Source organism: Ceratotherium simum, chromosome 9, assembly GCF_057802395.1.
Source record: "Ceratotherium simum simum isolate JZ-2026a chromosome 9, ASM5780239v1, whole genome shotgun sequence".
NCBI classification, from domain to species: Eukaryota; Metazoa; Chordata; class Mammalia; order Perissodactyla; family Rhinocerotidae; genus Ceratotherium; species Ceratotherium simum.
This window is the reverse complement of record NC_141908.1, coordinates 54,145,868-54,165,689: the sequence shown is the minus strand read 5'-3', so window position 1 is coordinate 54,165,689 and position 19,822 is coordinate 54,145,868. Positions and strand designations below refer to the sequence as shown.

The window sequence follows — 19,822 nt, the reverse complement described above, 5'->3', positions numbered from 1 at the left end:
TGTTCATTTCCTCTGCCTGTTTTTTGACCGGGTTGTTTGTTTTTTTGTTGTTCAGTTGTGTGAGTTCTTTATATATTATGGGGATTAACCCTTTGTCAGATACATGTTTTGCAAATATTTTCTCCCAGCTGGTGGGTTGTCTGTTCATCTTGATTCTGGTTTCATTTGTCTTGTAGAAGCTCTTTAATCTGGTAAAGTCCCACTTGCTTATTTTTTCTTTAGTTTCCCTTGTCTGGGTAGGCATGGCATCCAAAAAGATTCCTTTATGATCAATGTCAAATAGTGTGTTGCCTATATTTTCTTCTATGAGTTTTATAGTTTCGGGTCTCACCTTCAGGTCTTTGATCCATTTTGAGTTAATTTTTGTGAATGGCGATAGCAGATCATCCACTTTCATTCTTTTGCATGTGGCTGTCCAGTTTTCCCAACACCATTTATTGAAGAGACTTTTCTTTCTCCATTGTTATGTTCTTAGCTCCTTTGTTGAAAATTAGCTGTCCGTATATGTGTGGTTTTATTTCTGGGCTTTCAATTCTGTTCTATTGATCTGTGTGTCTGTTTTTGTACCAGTACCACGCTGTTTTGATTACTGTTGCTTTGTAGTATGTTTTGAAGTCAGGGATTGTGATGTTTCCAGCTTTGTTCTTTTTTCTTAGGATTGCGTTAGCTATTCGGGGTCTTTTGTTGCCCCATATGAATTTTAGTATTCTTTTTTCTATTTCTGTGCAGAATGTCATTGGGATTCTGATTGGGATTGCATTGAATCTGTAGATTGCTTTAGGTAATATAGACATTTTAACTATATTTATTCTTCCAATCCATGTGCATGGGATGTCTTTCCATTTCTTTATGTCATCATCGATTTCTTTCAATAATGTCTTGTAGTTTTCATTATATAGGTCTTTCACCTCCTTGGTAAGATTTATTCCTAGATATTTTATTCTTTTTGATTCAATTGTAAATGGTATTATCTTTTTGAGCTCTCTTTCTGTTAGTTCGTTATTAGCATACAGAAATGCAACTGATTTTTGTAGATTGATTTTGTACCCTGTGACTTTGCTGTAGTTGTTGATTATTTCTAATAGTTTTCCAATGGATTATTTAGGGTTTTCTGTATATAAAATCATGTCATCTGCAAATAGTGAGAGTTTCACTTCTTCGTTGCCTATTTGGATTCCTTTTATTCCTTTTCCTTGCCTAATTGCTCTGGCCAAAACCTCCAGTACTATGTTGAATAAGAGTGGTGAGACTGGGCAGCCTTGTCTTGTTCCTGTTCTCAGAGGAATGGCTTTCAGCCTTTCCCCGTTGAGTATGATGTTGGCTGTGCGTTTGTCATAAATAGCCTTTATTATGTTGAGGTACTTTCCTTCTATACCCATTTTGTTGAGAGTTTTTATTGTAAATGGATGTTGTATCTTGTCAAATGCCTTCTCTGCATCTATTGAGATGACCATGTGGTTTTTATTCTTTGTTTTGTTGATGTGGTGTATCACGTTGATTGATTTGTGGATGCTGAACCATCCTTGTGTCCCTGGTATAAATCCCGCTCGGTCATGGTGTATGATCTTTTTAATGTATTGCTGTATTCAGTTTGCCAATATTTTGTTGAGGATTTTTGCATCTATGTTCATCAGTGATATTGGCCTGTAATTTTCCTTCTTTGTATTGTCTTTGTCTGGCTTTGGTATCAGGGTGATGTTGGCCTCGTAGAATGAATTAGGAAGTGTTCAATCTTCCTCCATTTTTTGGAATAGTTTGAGAAGGATGGGTATTAAATCTTCTTTGAATGTTTGGTAAAATTCACTGGAGAAGCCATCTGGTCCTGGACTTTTATTTTTTGGGGGGTTTTGGATTACTATTTCAATCTCTTTACTTGTGATTGGTCTATTCAGATTCTCCATTTCTTCTTGGTTCAGTTTTGGGAGGTTGTATGAGTCTAAGAATTTATCCATTTCTTCTAGATTGTCCAATTGGTTGGCATATAATTTCTCATAGTGTTCTCTTATAATCCTTTGTATTTCTGTGGTATCCGTTGTAATTTCTCCTTTTTCATTTCTAATTTTATTTATTTGAGCCTTTTCTCCTTTTTTCTTAGTAAGTCTGGCTAAAGGTTTGTCAATTTTGTTTATCTTCTCAAAGAACCAACTCTTTGTTTCATTAATCCTTTCTACTGTTTTTTGGTCTCAATTTCATTTCTTTTTTTTTTTTTTTTAACAAAGTTTTTTTTTTTTTTTTAATTTTATTTATTTATTTTTTCCCCCAAAGCCCCAGTAGATAGTTGTATGTCATAGCTGCACATCCTTCTAGTTGCTGTATGTGGGACGCGGCCTCAGCATGGCCAGAGAAGTGGTGCATTGGTGCGCGCCTGAGATCCGAACCCAGGCCGCCAGCAGCGGAGTGCGTGCATGTAACCACTAAGCCACAGGGCCAGCCCTCATTTATTTCTGCTCTGATTTTTATTATTTCTCTCCTTCTGCTGACTTTGGGCTTTGTTTGTTCTTCTTTTTCTAGTTCTGTTAGGTGCAATTTAAGGTTGCTTATTTGGGGTTTTTCTTGTTTGTTAAGGTGGGCTTTTATTGCTATGAGTTTCCCTCTCAGGACCGCTTTTGCTGCATCCCATATGATTTGGGGTATGGCACATTTTCATTTTCGTTTGTGAAACTGAATTTTTTTTTAAGTGATGACTGATACACCCCCCTGAAAGAGTCTCAGTGATCCACAAGGGTCCACAGACCACACTGAGATTTGCTGCTCTAGGCGTTAAGGATACAGTGGTGTGAAAAACAGACAAAAGAATCCCTGCCCTCTTGAAGCTTCCATTCTAGTGGGAAGAGACAAACAAAAAGCAACGTAATTTGGTAAAATGTTAGCATTTTAGATAGTGATAAGTACTAGAAAGAAAGAAACCCAGGAATTTATGAATTGTCAGGGGATTTTGAACTTTTCTGATAGGGTGACAGGGAAGGCTTCACTGAGAAGGTGACTTTTGAGTGAGGAACTGAAGCAGGTGAGGGAACAAGTCATAGAGTTACCTGCGGGGAGACACGCAGTCCGAGGGAACAGTAAGGTGGAAGTGTGTCTCGTATGTTTGATGAATGACAAGGAAACCAAAGAGACTAGAGAAGAGTGGGTGAGGGGGAGAGAAGTAGGAGATGAACTCAGCAAGATAAGAAGGACAGATCTTGTAGGTCTTCTAGGTCAGTGCTTCTGAAAAATCAGGTGCATGCACAAGACCTGGGGATCTTGTGAAAATGCAGCTTCTATTCATAGTTGGGTCCTACAGTTCTGCATTTCTAACAGATTATGAGATAATGCCAATGTTGTGGTCCTCTTTGAACAGCAATCCTGTAGGCAGTTGTAAAGAGTTTTGCTTTTATTCTGAGTGACACAGGAAGCCATTGGAGAGAATCTAGTGGAAAAGTGTCATGTTCTGACTTATGTTTTAACATGATCAGCCATAAATATTAATAACAGTAGTGGGTCTGTAATCCCTTATCCAAAACCCTTAGTAACAGATATGTGTTAGAATTCAGAATTTTTCAGATTTTAGAAAGGTAATACATTTTGTAATATATATATAGTATATTTTATAACACCCAGCAGTGTCTCAAACATCACTCTGTAATCACACATTAATATTTCTGCAGTGAAACAATGAACAGTCACACTCAATGGAATAAATAACGACTGAAAATATTCTCAAATCCATTCAGGTGAAGTTTTTGCCATCAAATGAGTTATAAAGAATTTAAAAAGTACTTTCAGGTTCAGCTCAGACCAGGATTTGCTGCCAAATGAATTATAAAAATGCTTTCACTTTTCAAAGCGTTTGGATTTAGAATTGAGAAAAGGTGGGCCTTTGTTGCTATTACACTTGCAGTTAGTTGCTCCTTCTGTCTCCACACTGCAAGAGCTTGTTTAACACAAATAAGTCCATGCGCATGTTCATTTTAGGCCTTGTTGGGTGCGGTTGTTGGCAAGAGAGACCACAACCCCAGATCTTTTATGCTCTGGGTTCTGCTCTCAAAGGAAGTAAAATAGGTACCTATCAATTTGGAATACAAGTTCCCATTTCTGAAGAGTTTTAGCGTCTTGGCAGCCTATACTGTCATGTGTACAGTCAAAGCACAGTTAATTAAAACATGCTGAGCATTTTATTATACCTTGGGACAGTTAGCATGTGCTTAGAATTACCCAACTCTGCTCATTTGTGGTAGACACAATATTACTTCCATATCTGACTTTGCTTTCTTTCCTACAGCTGTGAGCTGTCCTATTCCACATTTGGTTCTGCATCTTGTAATCTAAAGCATACTTTTCTGTGTTCGTCAGAATCCACTTTTTTTTTTTGGTGACTTTTTCCCAGAGAAGTCCAACTTAAAAGAAATGCATTAGGAAATTATCATAAGATGAGGAATGTGATCTTTTCCTGTTTCGTTATCTGTGATGTCAGAGTATTAATAATAGGAGTGTTATTTCTCTTCTCCATAGAATTTCATTTAAGGGCTAGTACACCCTGTGTTCTGAGTACCTGTTCTCTTGATAAAGTTTGAAAGCACTGATGTAAGGCAAGACTTGGAAAGGTTGCTGTTTTAATACTTGCTGGCAAATGACATATTGACTCACATCACTAGGGAATCCTCTATTCTATGAATCTCTCAAAAAACAATGTACATTCTAATAAACACATTAGATTGCATACTCCTAAGCTGAAAATATGGTGATAGATTCCTTTTCCAAGGGCAAGGATCCAAGTGAGTCACTGCTACCAAACTATGTTGGTGTATGGGAAATGCATGGGTTGGGAATAATTCGTCCCAAAGGATGAATAAGAACAGGAGAAAAACATTGTTTTCAACTTTTCCTTTGAGAAAAGAACAAGAAAGAGAGATACTGTGTCTGCTGAAGGAGGTGTGGGCATTTGAGACAACTGAGTTCTAGTCCTTAGGTAACTGAGTAGGAAGATCCCCACTAAAAGTATAGTTTTAGATGGTTATTTTCCAGAACTTGTATTTGTAAAAAAATAAAAATTCTGCGAAGAGTTTTCGTGTGGTTAACGTTTTTAATTTCTGTAACTTCAAGTGCTCTGGATGGTTAAAAGTCTTAAGTTGTTGGATATGGAAAAAGTATTCATTAAGTATACTTTGTGTGTGTGTAGTGAAATGTATATACTGTATAGTATATTTTTTTAAGGATGAATCACAGGACTTCATAAAAAATTAATTTATTACAGTTTAATTTTACACATGTGAGATGCAAAGAAATCGAGTAGAAGGGTATGCTTGACTGCCATTGTTGGGTTTTGTGTATTCTATTTTTCGTGGTGGGGGGTTTTAGAAAATGTATCATGTTATTAAAGGTGAGATTTTTTTACTTACCTAACAAAATCCAAATGGGAGCCATTTGGAGATGTTGAGTAGTTACTGAGAGGCTTGGTAGGAAGGAGCTAAATCTCTTTTCAGAGTTCTCTGTTAGAAACCTTGTGGTTAAGTGGGCATATCCGAGAACTTGGTGTTAATATGTCAACATGTTAGGATAAACATTACCAGAAATTATCAGATCCTTTAAAGAGAAAACCTCAGAGAGATATGACTTGTAGTCTAGAAAAAGAAATAGTAGGTTGGAAAATGACAACCTTTACCTTTGAATTGAGTCAAATGACCCACTTCTTGTATATAGCTTTTTGTTTCCAAGAGTATAGTGAAAAGATCTGAGTAAGCAGAAGGACTTTGTTTGTGTAGTCTGTCTGGGAGGTCTGCCAAGTTGGTTAGAGGAAACATTGCCTAGGTCTTTAATAAAAGGTCAAGCTTGAGTTTTAAAACGGAGAGGTTTCCAAGTTTGGTTCTCATTCCATTTAGGAGGGTTTATTGACCCAAGCTATGGGTTCGTGGTGAAGAGTTGAGCACTGCATTTGCAAAATATTTGTGTTTGGAGGTCTTTGATGAAGTTACATGTGAGCACTGTAGTTACACTGTCTCAGAAGTTTTTTTCCATATATTAACAGTTCTGGGTCATTATTCTCTGAAGAATTAAAAACAATTATCTTTGGTTTTAAAAATGGTTTATTTTTGTGAAAAGTGTATTATGACACATCAGTTTTTAACTTGAAACAGTTTTAAATGACTTCATTTCTTCCAAGAGTGAATTGAACTGACCTCATTTGGCCATGACTTTGCAGAGGGAATTTTAATTATCTTAGTTGAAAAGCTTGCTTTGCAGATTTTGAAGCATTTTCCAGGAAAGAAGTTTAGTCAGGATATGAGGTACCTGGAAACCTAGCGAAGCTCTTTTTTATTTGTTTCTTCATTAGGTTAGGATTGTGTATGTTATTATAAGCCTTTTAATTTTTTACTGCGAATTTTTGTATTCCAAGGAATGTATTTCTTTTAGAGTAAGAAGTTTAGTTGTTTTCTTTCAAATGTTAACAGTAGTAATTGTTTGATATTTATTGTGAACTTTATGCCCTTGTTCTTTTAAAAGGTCACTTTATAGTAAAATGGGGTTTTGTGGCCACAAGCATCCCATTATCTGGGTGTGCCAGAATGTGGTACAGAAACAGGCCGGCAGCATGAGGGGTTTATTAGGAATGCCTCGCATTTTCTGATGAAAGCAGGGCAGGCAATCTCTTGCCAGTTGGTTGAAAGGTGAGTCTTCATTTGAAGGGAAGGCATGCTCTTTTTCTTGTCAATAAATGTCGTTCTTTTTACCGAAATCAAAATTGTTAATTTTCAAACCAAAAGCAATCTGAAACCAACATGCTTTAAAACATTAATCACATAGTTTTTGAGTGTTCATGCGTCATTAGTCTAAACCTCGTTTAAAATGCAACGTAGTCCTTTTTGAGAGAATCCATTATATTGTTAAAAAGTTGTAAAAGCCTTTTTGGTTTGAGCCTAAAACAATAAACAGCTTAAATTTAACCTTCTAGTCTGTTCTAGAATGAACTATTTATTTTTTAAAATAAAAAATTAAGCAGATTTAAACTTCGTCAGAGGAATATTGTTCTAAAACCAAAGAATTCATAAGACATAACTATACATTGATACACAAAACTATATAATAAAAAGAATGAATTTTTTGTATGTGGTTTTCAAAGGTCAGTCATTTTCAACTACATCCATAGATATACTGAATGTAAATAGGATCTAATTGGAGAGAGCATAAAGATTTACTCAATCATACACTGTTTTAAATAAACCTAAAAATTTAGAATAGGATATTTATAAGTAGATTTAATCTTGCCAATCAATAAATGAACCACTTTAAGTACCTCCCCATTAGCCCTAATATTGTAAATTATAATATCTTATCAAAGATAGTATCCTAGATATATTATGCTAAGATTTTTTTAATCATTGACTAAAGGTACAGATAAGTATCTTGAAATTTTTAATATTTATAGGAAAAATGAATGTCCTGAAAATATTAATATTTAGAGGAAAAAAGCACAAAAGAAAATTATAGGCAAAAACAAGTTTAACACTAAATCTTGTCTAAAATGTGTATCTTTGAGTTTAAAAAAGCAAGAAAAAATTGGAATCGTTTTTCATAAACGTGATAAAATTTGCAAAATTAAGATTTCCTTGACTTGTGATTCTAGCAATTAACCAAAAGTAAGAGAGAATTTAATTAAGAAACTGTCGTGTTTTCCATAATGAATGCTTGCCATTCAGCAGGGAGAAGAGGTAAATGAAGACCTCCAAAGAGACTCTGAGGGGGAATTGAGAGACTTTAGAAGGAGATTCTACATTTATTTATTAGGTATAAATTTGCCAGAAAGCTTGTAATTGATTTCTAAGCCTCTCAGACTGGAAATATGATTTCTCTGGTAGTGTATTCATTTCAGGAGCCCACTTAGAACAACTAGAACTTCCTGTGGAGTTCCTTAAATGGGACTTTTCTCTACGTGAATCAGTGTCCATGTTTTTCTCTTCTTATAAATAGTTAACTTATACTTTCTGTTTTTAATAGTTTTTTTGCTCCCTAGCACAAATGTAATATATTCATTATATAATTAAAAAACTACATAGATATATAAGAAAAGTAAAAATTACCACCTTTTGAGAAGGTGAGAAAATCACCTAGAGAAGCCTTTTTCCTCCTCGTTCTGGGAGAGGAAAATGCCCAATGACCTAGGGCATCCATTGTATGTATTAAGTTAACTTCTCTCTGTTCTTCTAGAATGACATTCTAGAAGTTATCTACCATTCCTAGGAGAACTGAGAAAATATCACTCAAATTTTCTGTGTTCTGTGGTTCACATGGGGAACCTCCATGAGAAGGGCTGATCTAGAGATCACTACTGTTACTTAAATTCATATGTGCCATTCTAGATCTTTCATACCCTCTCTCCTTGTCCCTCTGCCCCCGTTTGTACACATACACATTGACATAATCACATCTTTTCTTTCATTTATAAAAATGCAATCATACTGTACATACTAATCAACTTGGCCTTTATTTTCCATATAGTTTAAAGATCTCATGTTTTTCTGAATTTATTTGTTTAAATTTTTGCTTAGAGTCACAGAGGAGAATGTCTCAAACCGAACCTGTCTTCTTACTCTCCCACTTGTTTGGACATAGAGCTGTGCCTCCACTTTCCCAGGTCTTGCCTACCACCTGTGATTTTTGAGCCCATTACTCTCTCCCTCCTGTAAGGCTTTGCTCCATCAGGTTTGCTTGCTGTTTCTTCTACCTTTGGCCTTCCTTCTGCCTGGCTTGTTTTCTTTGACTTGTGAGACTTGACCTGGGCCCTGCTACAGTATTGCTCTCAGACTTCTGAGTGTTTAATGGGAAGTAAGTACAAAGTGGAGAAAAACACATGGTGCATTACTTATGGATGTTCCCTCGACAACTCAGCCCTGGTTCCCTCCAGTGCCTGAGTCTCAAGTTTTCTTCAACATGCTTTTTTTTTTGGTGAGGAACACTGGCCCTCAGCTAACATCTGTTGTCAATCTTCCTCTTTTTGCTTGAGGAAGATTGTCACTGAGCTAACATCTGTGCCCGTCTTCCTCTATTTTGTATGTGGGACGCCGCCACAGCATGGCTTGATGAGTCGTGTGTGGGTCTGAGACCGAGATCTGAACCTGCCAACCCTGGGCCGCCAAAGTGGAGTGCAGGAACTTAACAGCTGTGCCACTGGGCTGGCCCCTTCAACGTGTCTTTTATTTCAGCCACTTTGCATTATATGCAGTTCCTCAAACACTTCCTGAACTTTCTTGTTTCTGTGCCCTTATTCACTGTGTTCCTTCTTTTAGAATGTTGTTCTCCCTCTTCCTTCCAGTCTCCTTCCCTTAGCCCCTTGACTAAAAATCATCCGTCGATGAGAGCCCTTGTCAGATGATACCGCCTCTGGTTTGTCTTTCTTGACACTCTGGCCAAAGGTAATTCCTTCTTTCCTTCCATTCTTTCATCAGTTCAGCAAATACTCACTGGGGCCCTATTCTTGTCAGACATTTTGACAAGATGATGGTTATTATACTCTTATGTATTACTCTTATTATATTACCTTGTTTGTAAATAATAACACCCATCTTATTTTCCTTACTGCCCTTGAAGGCATAAACGATATCTGGACCCACCTTGTAACTAACACTCTTATTCATAGAAAGTGTTTAATACATATTTATTGAATGAATGAAACTTTCTGATTATTTCAACATTTCTGTATGCCAGCATAACTTTGAAGTTTATGTAAAATTATTTTTTGTGTAGATATGAAAAGTATTACTGACAGTTAAAAGCAATGGAGAAAATCTTTTAATGGATTTTGTGGGTGTGTTCTTAATTTAAACACTCATCCATACCATGCTAAGATTATTTTAAGCAGCTGTCCCTGAGTTTTTTAAGATGGTTTTAGGATGAGCTGTCGCTGAGTCATATGTTGTCTGGCTGTCATTCTCAATCAAGCTCTAGTGATGGAAGTCTGTCACATTTATGTGCCTGGTCTGGGTGGATTTTCTGACAGAATCAAAACGAGGTGATGAGAGGAGCCCTTGAGACCTCCAGCTGAAGGCAGATCACAGACGTCTGGTGTTATTGGCCCTTGATAACTTCCTTTGAAGAAGCTGAAGGACTTTGAACTGCTAAAAGAACTCATGATTTCCTCTTATGTTCTCTTCTTAGTTAACTTTTATATTTCTTCTGTTAGAGGAAATGTATCTTACCTCACCTTACTCCATATCCTAGACATGCCAAGGAAATCATGATTTAAAACAGCTGTTCTCAAAGTAAGTCTGGGGAGCCCCTGGGGGCCCCCAAGTTTTCTCAGAGTTTCCACAAAGTCAAAACTATTTTAATAATAATAATAAGACATTATTGGCCTTTTTCACTCTCATTCGTTCTTGGTATCTAGTTGAATCTTCCAGAATGTACATGGCATGTGATATCACAACAGATTGAATACAGAAGCAAATATGAGAATCCAGCTGTGTTCAATTAGACCAGACATTAAAGAGATTTACAAAATGTAAAAAAAAATTTTTGTTTTGAAAAATAGTTATTTTTCATAAAAATGTTATGTTAAGATATGATAGGTTTATTATTTTTTCATAAATTAACAAATAAATACTATTAAAATTTGTTTTAATTTCTAATATGGTTAATATCGATAGATACTAAAAGCTCCTTAGAATCCAGGTCTTTGAAACCAGAAAGTTTGAGAGCCACTGGTTTAAAAGATTTAAAGAGAATAGACTTTCTAACATTAAAAGGTGAAGTCCTTTTGATGTAGTCAAGGTGTCTTCAAATTGGAATATATCGTAATTGATTCTATCAGTTTCCAATTTTTGGGCATTTAAGTTGAATCCAGTTTTTTAGTCTTAAAAGTAATAGTGTGGTAGTATTATTCTGTATTAATATTTTCTTAACATCCTTAATTATTTTACAATAAATTCCTAGAAGTGGAACTACTGGGTCAAAAGGTATGCAGAAGGAACTGACATGACCTGTTATGTAAATTTGGGAGCCTCCCGTATTTTTCTATTAATCAGTGCCCTAATTAGCAGGTATCTTCCTCTTTAGGTGGTCTCCTCCTCCAAGTCTGAATGCCGGGACGCTTACTCAGTCCCAGGGTGGTCCATCCTCTTCCAAATGCCCCAAAGAGAACTACAGTATAATAGTACACTGTGTATCTTCATTCTCTGTATCACTTTCTGTCAGTGTTGAAGACCAGCCTTGTATTGTTTGTTGATAGTTGCTTGTCTAACTACTGCTAGGATGCCCTTTTTGGTCAGACCTGGCCCAGGTCAAAGTAGTGACCCCAGTTGGAGGTCAGGATTGCAGTATGTTTGTTTACATGCTTATATTCAAGGATTCAGTGCGCCAGGAGGCTGAGGTCAGAGACACTTCTGGCATCATGCTGGGCCGGAATCTGTCTTCCCTAATAAACCCATAAGCCCTTTGGTGACCCTAGCTCACCAGTTTCAGTTAATCCATCTTCAAAAGTCATTTTATTTCAGGGGTCTCTCTGCCTTTTCTTGGCAACGGAACTTGGTTTGGGCTGTGTGTTTCTTCTGTGGCAGAACTCCCTAACTTGGAATCTGAGGAATCGAAGATTGCGGTAATGTTTCTTCTTCCAGAAGGATTTAGGGTACTGGAGAATTGGTCTCCCCGACTCTAGCAACTAATTATACATATCAAGAGGTTGAGGCATGTTTTTCTAAGCCATCAACTTCCCCTCCCAGTGGGCCCCTTTCCTCTGAGTCCTGAGGACAGTGATGCCCGCCCTTTGCCTAACATGGTCAACAGAAAGATCCATGCCAAGGTAACCTGAGGTCTCTACCCCTAAACATAAGAAAGACTGTCCTAATTTTTAAATGTTCCCCTTCCAAGAGCATCTCATTTAAGCTCTGCCTTAACAGCTGTGTGTTACACACTTGTAAAGGCTTGTGATAGCTATTGCCAGTTGCTCTCCAGAGAGGTTGTGCCAGTTTATGCCCCCATCAGCAAAAACTGGATTGCTAGGAAAAGACTTCTAAAACTGAAACTGTGCTCTTAAATGTCAGTAATTAGAATTGTTTTAATATTAAAGGAAACTCAGACTTTTCTCCCAGTATTTCTTGGTTATTTGGCCACATAATTGTTATCTGTAGCATCTTAAATAAAGTCTTCTATAATAGAGTAGCTAGATGTACAGGGAAGAACAAAATAATAAGAAGAAAATGCACGGCTGAAATCATTAGCAATGGCCTGAGGCTAATATGGTAATATCATTGTGTTTTTAAATTCACTTTTGGTAAAAGCAGGAGAGGGTACTCATTTAATAAAGGTCTCCTGAGTGCAAGGTGCTTTATGTATGATACCTAATTTAATCCACACAACAGACCTGTGTTGTTACTATTCCCATTTTAGATGAGACCGTTAACTCTATTTTATAGATAAAGAAATTAAGATTCTGAGAGGTAGTAAATTTCCTAAAGTCACACAGCAAGTAAAGATTGATGTTCCCCTAAGAAAACCCTGTCTAGGACTAGATACATAATTCCCCAGAGACAGGACTTGAAGTATTTGCCTCTTTCTCTCTCACCTTCTCCAAAGTCCAAGTCCAGAAGGCCCTCACTGCTCAGGTACAGGCTTTGCATAGGGTTTGCAAGGAGTTAGGGCCAACTACGAAGTTAGAGGGCACTGTCCCGAAGCCTTTCCTCACCTCTGACACCAACTGCAAGTTGGAGGGGGTTCCCCCAAACCGCCCTCAGTTTCGATAGTTCTCTAGAAGGACTCGCAGAACTCACTAAACGCTGTTATGGTTTATTACAGGGAAAGGTTACAGATTAAAATCAGCCAAGGGAAGAAGTACGTAGAAGGCAGGGTCCAGGAGAAAGGTGGAGCTTCCCTTGTCTTCTCTCTGTGGAGTCAGTATGCATACTTTTCCCGCATTGATGTGTGACAATACACGTGGAGTATTTCCAACCGAGGAAGCTCTCCCAAGCCTTGAGTTCAGTTTTTATTAGGGCTTTATTACGTAGACATGGTTGATTGATTATACTGTGTGACCCAAAGCCCCACCTAAGTCATATTGTTACTCTGACTAGCCCAAGGTTCCCAGGCAAGGAAAACTCTCTCTTAGGAGCCAAGGGCAAAAGCCAGACCTCTTTTGGAACAAGGTTAAATTCTTTACTACACTGGTCCCAGGCTGGTTGAGGGCCTTCTGGCTTCCTGACCACACATCGTGACTTCCACACGGTGGGTCAGGAGGTGCCTGGTCTCTGCAGCTTGTGCTGTTCAGACCCTGGCAAGAGGCCGAGATGCACATGGAATATGGGCTAGTGCCGAGAGAGTGAATATACACTCTCCCGTTAAACCCTGAACCAATTTAGGATTGAATGACTATAACAGTGTTCATATGTCATCAAAGAAATCACAAAATAATTTGAATGCTTACAGGCAAAATTTTCCTAGTATTAAAAATATATAATTGAATTAATTATAATTTACTTATTAAGACAAACCTCAACATAATTAACCCCCCCCTGAACACACACACGCACACACACACATCCTAGCAAAGTAAATATGTATGTATCTGTGTTTCACTGTGGGAAGGTCGTATTTCATCCTAACTTTATGTCATTACTAGGTGAATTCACCTGAGTTGGCAGTTTTCCTAAATAATTGCTCATTCATGTACAGTCAATCCTCATTATTCACGATTCTGCTTTTGCAAGTTTACTTACTTGCTAGCATTTATTTGTAACCCTAAAGTAAATACCTGTGACACTTTCATGGTCATTTGCCAGCATTCATAGAGTGGCAAAATATTTGAGTTGCATGACCCACAGATTCCCACCTGAGGTTGAACCAGGCGACTCGCTGCCTTCTTTGTTTCAGCTCTCATACTGAAAACAGTGTTTTTTTCATAGTCTATTTAGTGCCGCATTTTTGTGTATTTTTTATTGGTGATTTTCTTGTTCAGCATACTGCTGAAGTGCTCTCTGGTGTTTCTAAGTGCAACAAGGCTGTGATGTATCTTGTGGAGAAAATAAATGTGTTAGATAAGCTTCACTCAGGCATGCATTATAATGCTGGTGGCCATGAGTTCAGTGTTAATGAATCAACAATATATACTAAGTAAAGTGTCTTTAAACAGAAACACACATGAAATAAGGCTGTGTATTGGTTGGATGATGAAAATGTACAGAGGCTCGTAGGAACCTAACTTGGTTTTCCCCAGGAGCAGTGGTTCAGTATTTGTCAATTCAGTGTTTGTGGTGACTTTATAGAATGTAACTACCACAAATAATGAGGGTCAACTGTATTTGCTGGATTCCTTCATCCATCATTCATTTATTCATATAATCTTTTATTTGTTTTTTTGAGAAAACATATTCGAACACTTCTACTGGGTGTCAAGCATTTTCTACATGACTTAGGATTTTCTTTTATGTTCTTACACCTATCATTAGTAGTTTTGCTGTAGCCCTCTTACTCACAGTGTTTGTGTGGTTTATGATAACACATCATAAATGAAGTGTGGGGTTGCATTTTAAGGTTGGGAGTTGGAGGCTGAACGTTTTGAGTCTATGACCATTTTTACTTGAGCTACATATGCTAGATTGCGCCTTCTCAATAAACGTTCCAGGAATTTTCCTGCCTCCTTGGAGACCAAGATTTTTAGCATCAGATTCCTTAATGGGTTCATGTTGGATGCCAGCAGAGCCAGGTGATGTGGCTGGCCACACCTTCCCACACCAAAATGCTGTGTCTGCTGGTTTGGCTACCTGGCCTTGCGGGCAAGGCTTTTGGGTGGCAAAGTTATTCCTCAGCTGTGCACTCCTGATGAGAAGCCACACCACGCTGGCCTCTCTCCTTTCTCTAATTCCTCCATCTCCCTCATGTGTTTGTGTTTCCATTTCTTTCCACTGCCGCTTCACACTGTCTCCTACATCTGCACTCAAGCAGAGTGAGGGGAAATGGGCTTGAAGAGCAGATGTTTGCCTCATGTTCTTTGTGGCTCCCTGGATACACTCTCTTCCATTGGAGTATTTCTCATTTCCTGGCTTTGATTGTCCAGGATGTATGAGGACTGAGATCTGCACCTTGCTGCTCTTCTCTCCTGATGTTAGGGAAACCAGTTACACTGGAATCCCCCAAATGCGATGGGGGAAATACAGAAATACGCTTTTGAGGATTAAAATTATCTGGTCAATTTGACTGAAAAAGAAAAATTCCAATGATTTTAGGGATCTTTCAATGAAATAATCATGGAATTAAGCCCAAAGAAACAAAGACTTTATTGACTTGTGTCTCGGTGACTATAAGAAATGAGTGTCAGCGGTAAAAATTAATTTGGATGTTTTTATGTGATAAGCAGTTGAATAACTATAATAACTTTCTTTGAACATCTTTGTGAAACTGAACTCCAAGAAAGTAAGGACCAAGACTAAAAAACCTTTGAATGCCTTTTAGTGCCTAGCACAATGCCTAGCACAAATAGACCTCAACAAATATATATTAAATGAATTAATAATTAAAATATCTCATTTAAAATATAAATATTCAGTAATGTTAATTTGATGTTTATTCTTTCAGATACAGATGAATATAGACCTCCTGTTTGGAAATCTTACTGTAAGTATACAAATAATTTTAAATTGGGTGGGTTATAGTGCTTTATAAGTAATATAAAAATATTAGGATCATTAGTTAGGAAGGTTCATTCCATTTTGTTCCATTACTGAAAAGTTAGTTCACAACAGGATTTGGCAATAGCATAGAAGTAATTGTGAGGAAACAGGAGTATTTCTACCAAGTCTTTGTGTGGTTTGCGTGTCTAGAATGCATCTCATCCCTCAGAGCTTGCATGGAATTCCATATCCAACTTGAGACCTCTTATTGACAATGGCTGATAAAACTAATTTGAGGAGAAGCTAGCTGAAAATTCAAGCAATCTAATTGTTCTCAGATCCTGATTATTTATATGAAAAAGGAATATATAAATGATGATGTCAGAAGGCCATCTTGATAGAATGAATGGGTGAAAAGAGGCAAAAGAAGTGTCTTGTTTTTTTTTAGGCAATTGCTTTCCCAAATATAAAAGAGAGACGTTTGAATTCTGTATTACTCTTTAAACTTTGCGTTAGAATAAAAATTTCTTCAAAGAGCCTGGGTTCTTAGTGCTTTATTTTTTTTTCCCTTCCTTGTTTCCTAGAGAATATTGTTTCATCAAGTAAAAGATAGTTCAGATTTTTTAAAAGTGGAAATAGGGTTAATATAACCAAAGTAGTTTTAAAAGAAATCCACGAATGCACTATTGCAGAAACTGGCACTGTAAGTTTTTATTTGTTGTCTATAGAGTTGGGTAAGCTCACCTAAGAAACGTGTGCTTTAAATATACATTATTAACATCTTTGTAAATGTTATTCTAATTTTGATATTTGTAAGTTGCTGAAATTTGCTGGCTGAAGGAGCAGCAATTCAGATTCTTGTTGATTTCATGTTCCCAGAACAATAGATAGTTTTAATAGGTTGCTACTTTGGGCTAATTATAGTAAGCAAAATAGGAACAGTCTCTAAAAATATTGCCGTGGATGCTTTTCCTCCTACCCCTGCTGCTGCCTTTTTGTTTCTGGGGAGTATAGTTCAAAGAATGTATAAAAATGAGTAATGTTCTTTACCTCCAAAAGGTTTTGTCTCATAATCTCGTTGGCAGCCAGTCTATTTAAAATTCTTCTTTGCATTTTCTAGTTTCAGTTTATCTTTGTTCCCTTTGCTCTGACTTGCACTTTGCACATTTTTATATCAGAGCTTTTATGAAGCCTCAGGCTGCTATTGAATCATGGTGGTTATTTTCCCTCCTGAAGAATATTGATTACTAAATGTAATATATGCAATTTGTATTTTCTGTATCTTCAGATGTCTTACAGTAGCTATCATTTGTTTTTTTTTAAAAAGTGGCATGTTTCCTTTTTTGGTGACATTTCTGCCACTAAGTCTTTTTTTTTTTTTTTGTGAGGAAGATCAGCCCTGAGCTAACATTCATGCTAATTCTCCTCTTTTTTTTTTTGCTGAGGAAGACCGGCTCTGAGCTAACATCTATTGCCAATCCTCCTCCTTTTTTTCCCCAAGGCCCCAGTAGATAGTTGTATGTTATAGTTGCACATCCGTCTAGTTGCTGTATATGGGACGCCGCCTCAGCATGGCCGGAGAAGCGGTGCATCGGTGCGCGCCCGGGATCCGAACACGGGCCACCAGCAGCAGAGCACACACACTTAACCGCTAAGCCATGGGGCCGGCCCCTCTGCCACTAAGTCTTATAGTTTCTGTTAGTAACTTCAGTGCCTGAGTTCCTGCCCCACCCCCCATCGTTTTAATAGTAGAAACAGGGAGGAAATTATTAGAATAGACTTTTAATCTTACCATCAAGTGAAAAAACTACCAATTCAAGGAAATTTTATGATTAAACTATGTTAAAGCCAAGTGGAAAGGTTCATTTTTAAAACTGGTCATGTCAATTTTTCTTATAAAATCATGGTATTGTCTTCCAAGAATGTGAATATGTGCAAATTTTAACTAATAAGAAAACATGTAAAAATTGCATTCTAATATGGAAGTAATTGCTATGATGATCATATACATTGTTAAATGTGTTTGTCAAAATTCTGATCCTGAAGAAATTATGATTAGGTTGAGTTTTTTAATTTGCTTTTCGTTTGTTTGTTTGGTCTTTGCCATTATCAGACAGTTTTGCAGTTTTATATTCCGCTAGCTGTAGATAATCTCCAGTAAGATATTTATTAATAGTATCCTAAAAAGTTCGTCTGTTTAGAAGTCTGTGCATTTTAATGGGAAAAATTTTAAAGACTGACAGTCCCGTCCCATTGACACCCTTATTTCATCAATAGAGACTGGAATTTTTTTTTTTTTTTTTTTTTTTTTTTTGGTGCAGAAGATTGATCCTGAGCTAACATCTGTTGCCAGTCTTCCTCTTTTTGCTGAGGAAGATTAGCCCTGAGCCAACATCTGTGCCCATCTTCCTCTAAGTTGTATATGAGATGCCGCCATAGCATGGCTTGATGAGCGGTGCGTAGGTCCCCGCCTGGAATCCGAACCAGTGAACCCCAGGCTGCCAAAACAGAGTGCGTGAACTTAACCACTGCGCCACCAGGCCGGCCCCGAGACTGGAATTTTAAATAACTGGGGTAGTAGGCCCTGCCCAGTACCCTTAATAATTGAGCCATTTTGTTTAATTCCGAGTCTAGACCTACGTATGTCTTGTTTAGAACTGATAATTGGCAGTAAATTTTATGACAGTCTTAGGGACTGACAAACCGTAATGCAGTCATCATCTTCTCTGTGATGTGACTTTAATTTTTGTAATTAAAAAAAATTTCTCAAAATGGTAGTGAAATCTAAATGGATTGAGATTTTTAAGAAATCAGATATGTCAGTCCACATAGGGAGGTACAAGCAGAACAAAAACTATTCAGAATGTTCTGGTTGTTCACTTATTATGTATTAAATCTATAAAACTAAAGGGGACAGTTAAATTTTAATGTCGAGACGCAGCATGTTAAGGTTTTTTTTTCTGTCTTTAGCATGGTGGGATCTGAATAGCTTTTCACAATGAGAGTCTATAAGAAACTTATTTTTACTGTGATCCTTTAAGAAACTTACTTTACCCATGCCTCTGTTCTGCTTTCTGATTTTGGTTCACTTGAGTTTGTGGAAATGTAATTCTAAGACCTTACAAGTACAAAACAATAGGAAAATAGAATTAACAAGAAGTCTAAGTTGAGGTCACTCTTTTTAAATAAATAGTTTTATTGCTTTTAGATACGTATTGCTTGAATTAAAACAGAGGCCTAACATGTAATAAATGAGGCAAGCGAGTCAGGTGGGGGTGACTGTGAGAAAGTAGAGCATGGGTGCCCTGTCTGTAGGGAGTAGCTCGTAATTAGCTTCATTTTATTGTGGTCACTTAAAACTCTGGGTCCGATGTTGTCACATCTGCTGATTTTTCAAGAGAAGCTGGAATTCTCTTCTGCTTTGGTTGTTGTTAAATCTCTTAATTTTTAAATGTTAAAAACAAATTTAAATTTAGAAAACAGCAAGCAAAACACTTGCGAGCCAGTTTTGACCTCAAGATACCAACTTGTGATTTCTGAACTTGATTAACAATGTATTGTCTCTGAGTACTGAGAAATTCATTAATAAATATATAAGCAGTGACACTTCTAAGATGATTGAAAAGTGTTAACTACTTTAAATTATATATCTTCTCATCTTGAATTTAACTATTAATTTTTGGTGAATCATTTAATGATTGTGCAATTGAAATTTCAGCTGAGTTCCAGTTTAAATTACTAAAAATTCTAAATTGAGAAGGGCCTGAATTAATTAGTCTTTATTACTGTGTATAGTTTTTTAATGATCCTTTTGATAGGTGTTCCCTGAATTCGTATGTTATATTCAGTTATATAATATCCAAAGGCCCACTTTATGTATTATTTATAATAGACTAACCATTGGTAGCCAGTGAGGTGGCGTTTGTCTAAAAATTTCTTCTCTCCGTGAAACAGAACTGTACCCTTTGAAACTCTGATTAAAACAAAGGGTGAAATTCTCATGTGACAATTACTCCTTTTTTCACACTGGCTTATCTTAATGTTTGCTTACTGAGTAGGTAGATGCATGTCTGATGATAACCAGATACCACAGTGTTTGTACTTGGAATCAAAATCAACATTTTGCTTTCTCTAGTAACTTTTAATGTCCTTCTTGACTACCACTCAATTCTCATAATTGAGTTTCCATAGAGGACAGCACTTTTCAAAGCATTTTCTTGATAAAGGAAAACAACTGATCTTTTGAGAATTAACTG

At 36.9% G+C, this 19,822-nt stretch overlaps 1 protein-coding gene across 3 annotated transcripts in view; it reads left to right on the top strand.

Annotated features, from left to right (window-relative positions):
- The window catches only part of CHN1 (chimerin 1), a 192,051-nt gene that overhangs the window by 34,436 nt on the left and 137,793 nt on the right, over positions 1-19,822 (top strand). For all 3 annotated transcript variants that reach the window (XM_087435410.1, XM_004426645.3, XM_087435409.1), the window contains one exon: positions 15,532-15,570. In XM_087435410.1, the coding sequence (XP_087291536.1) occupies positions 15,532-15,570 (39 nt within the window). The remainder of the gene's footprint in view (positions 1-15,531; positions 15,571-19,822) is intronic.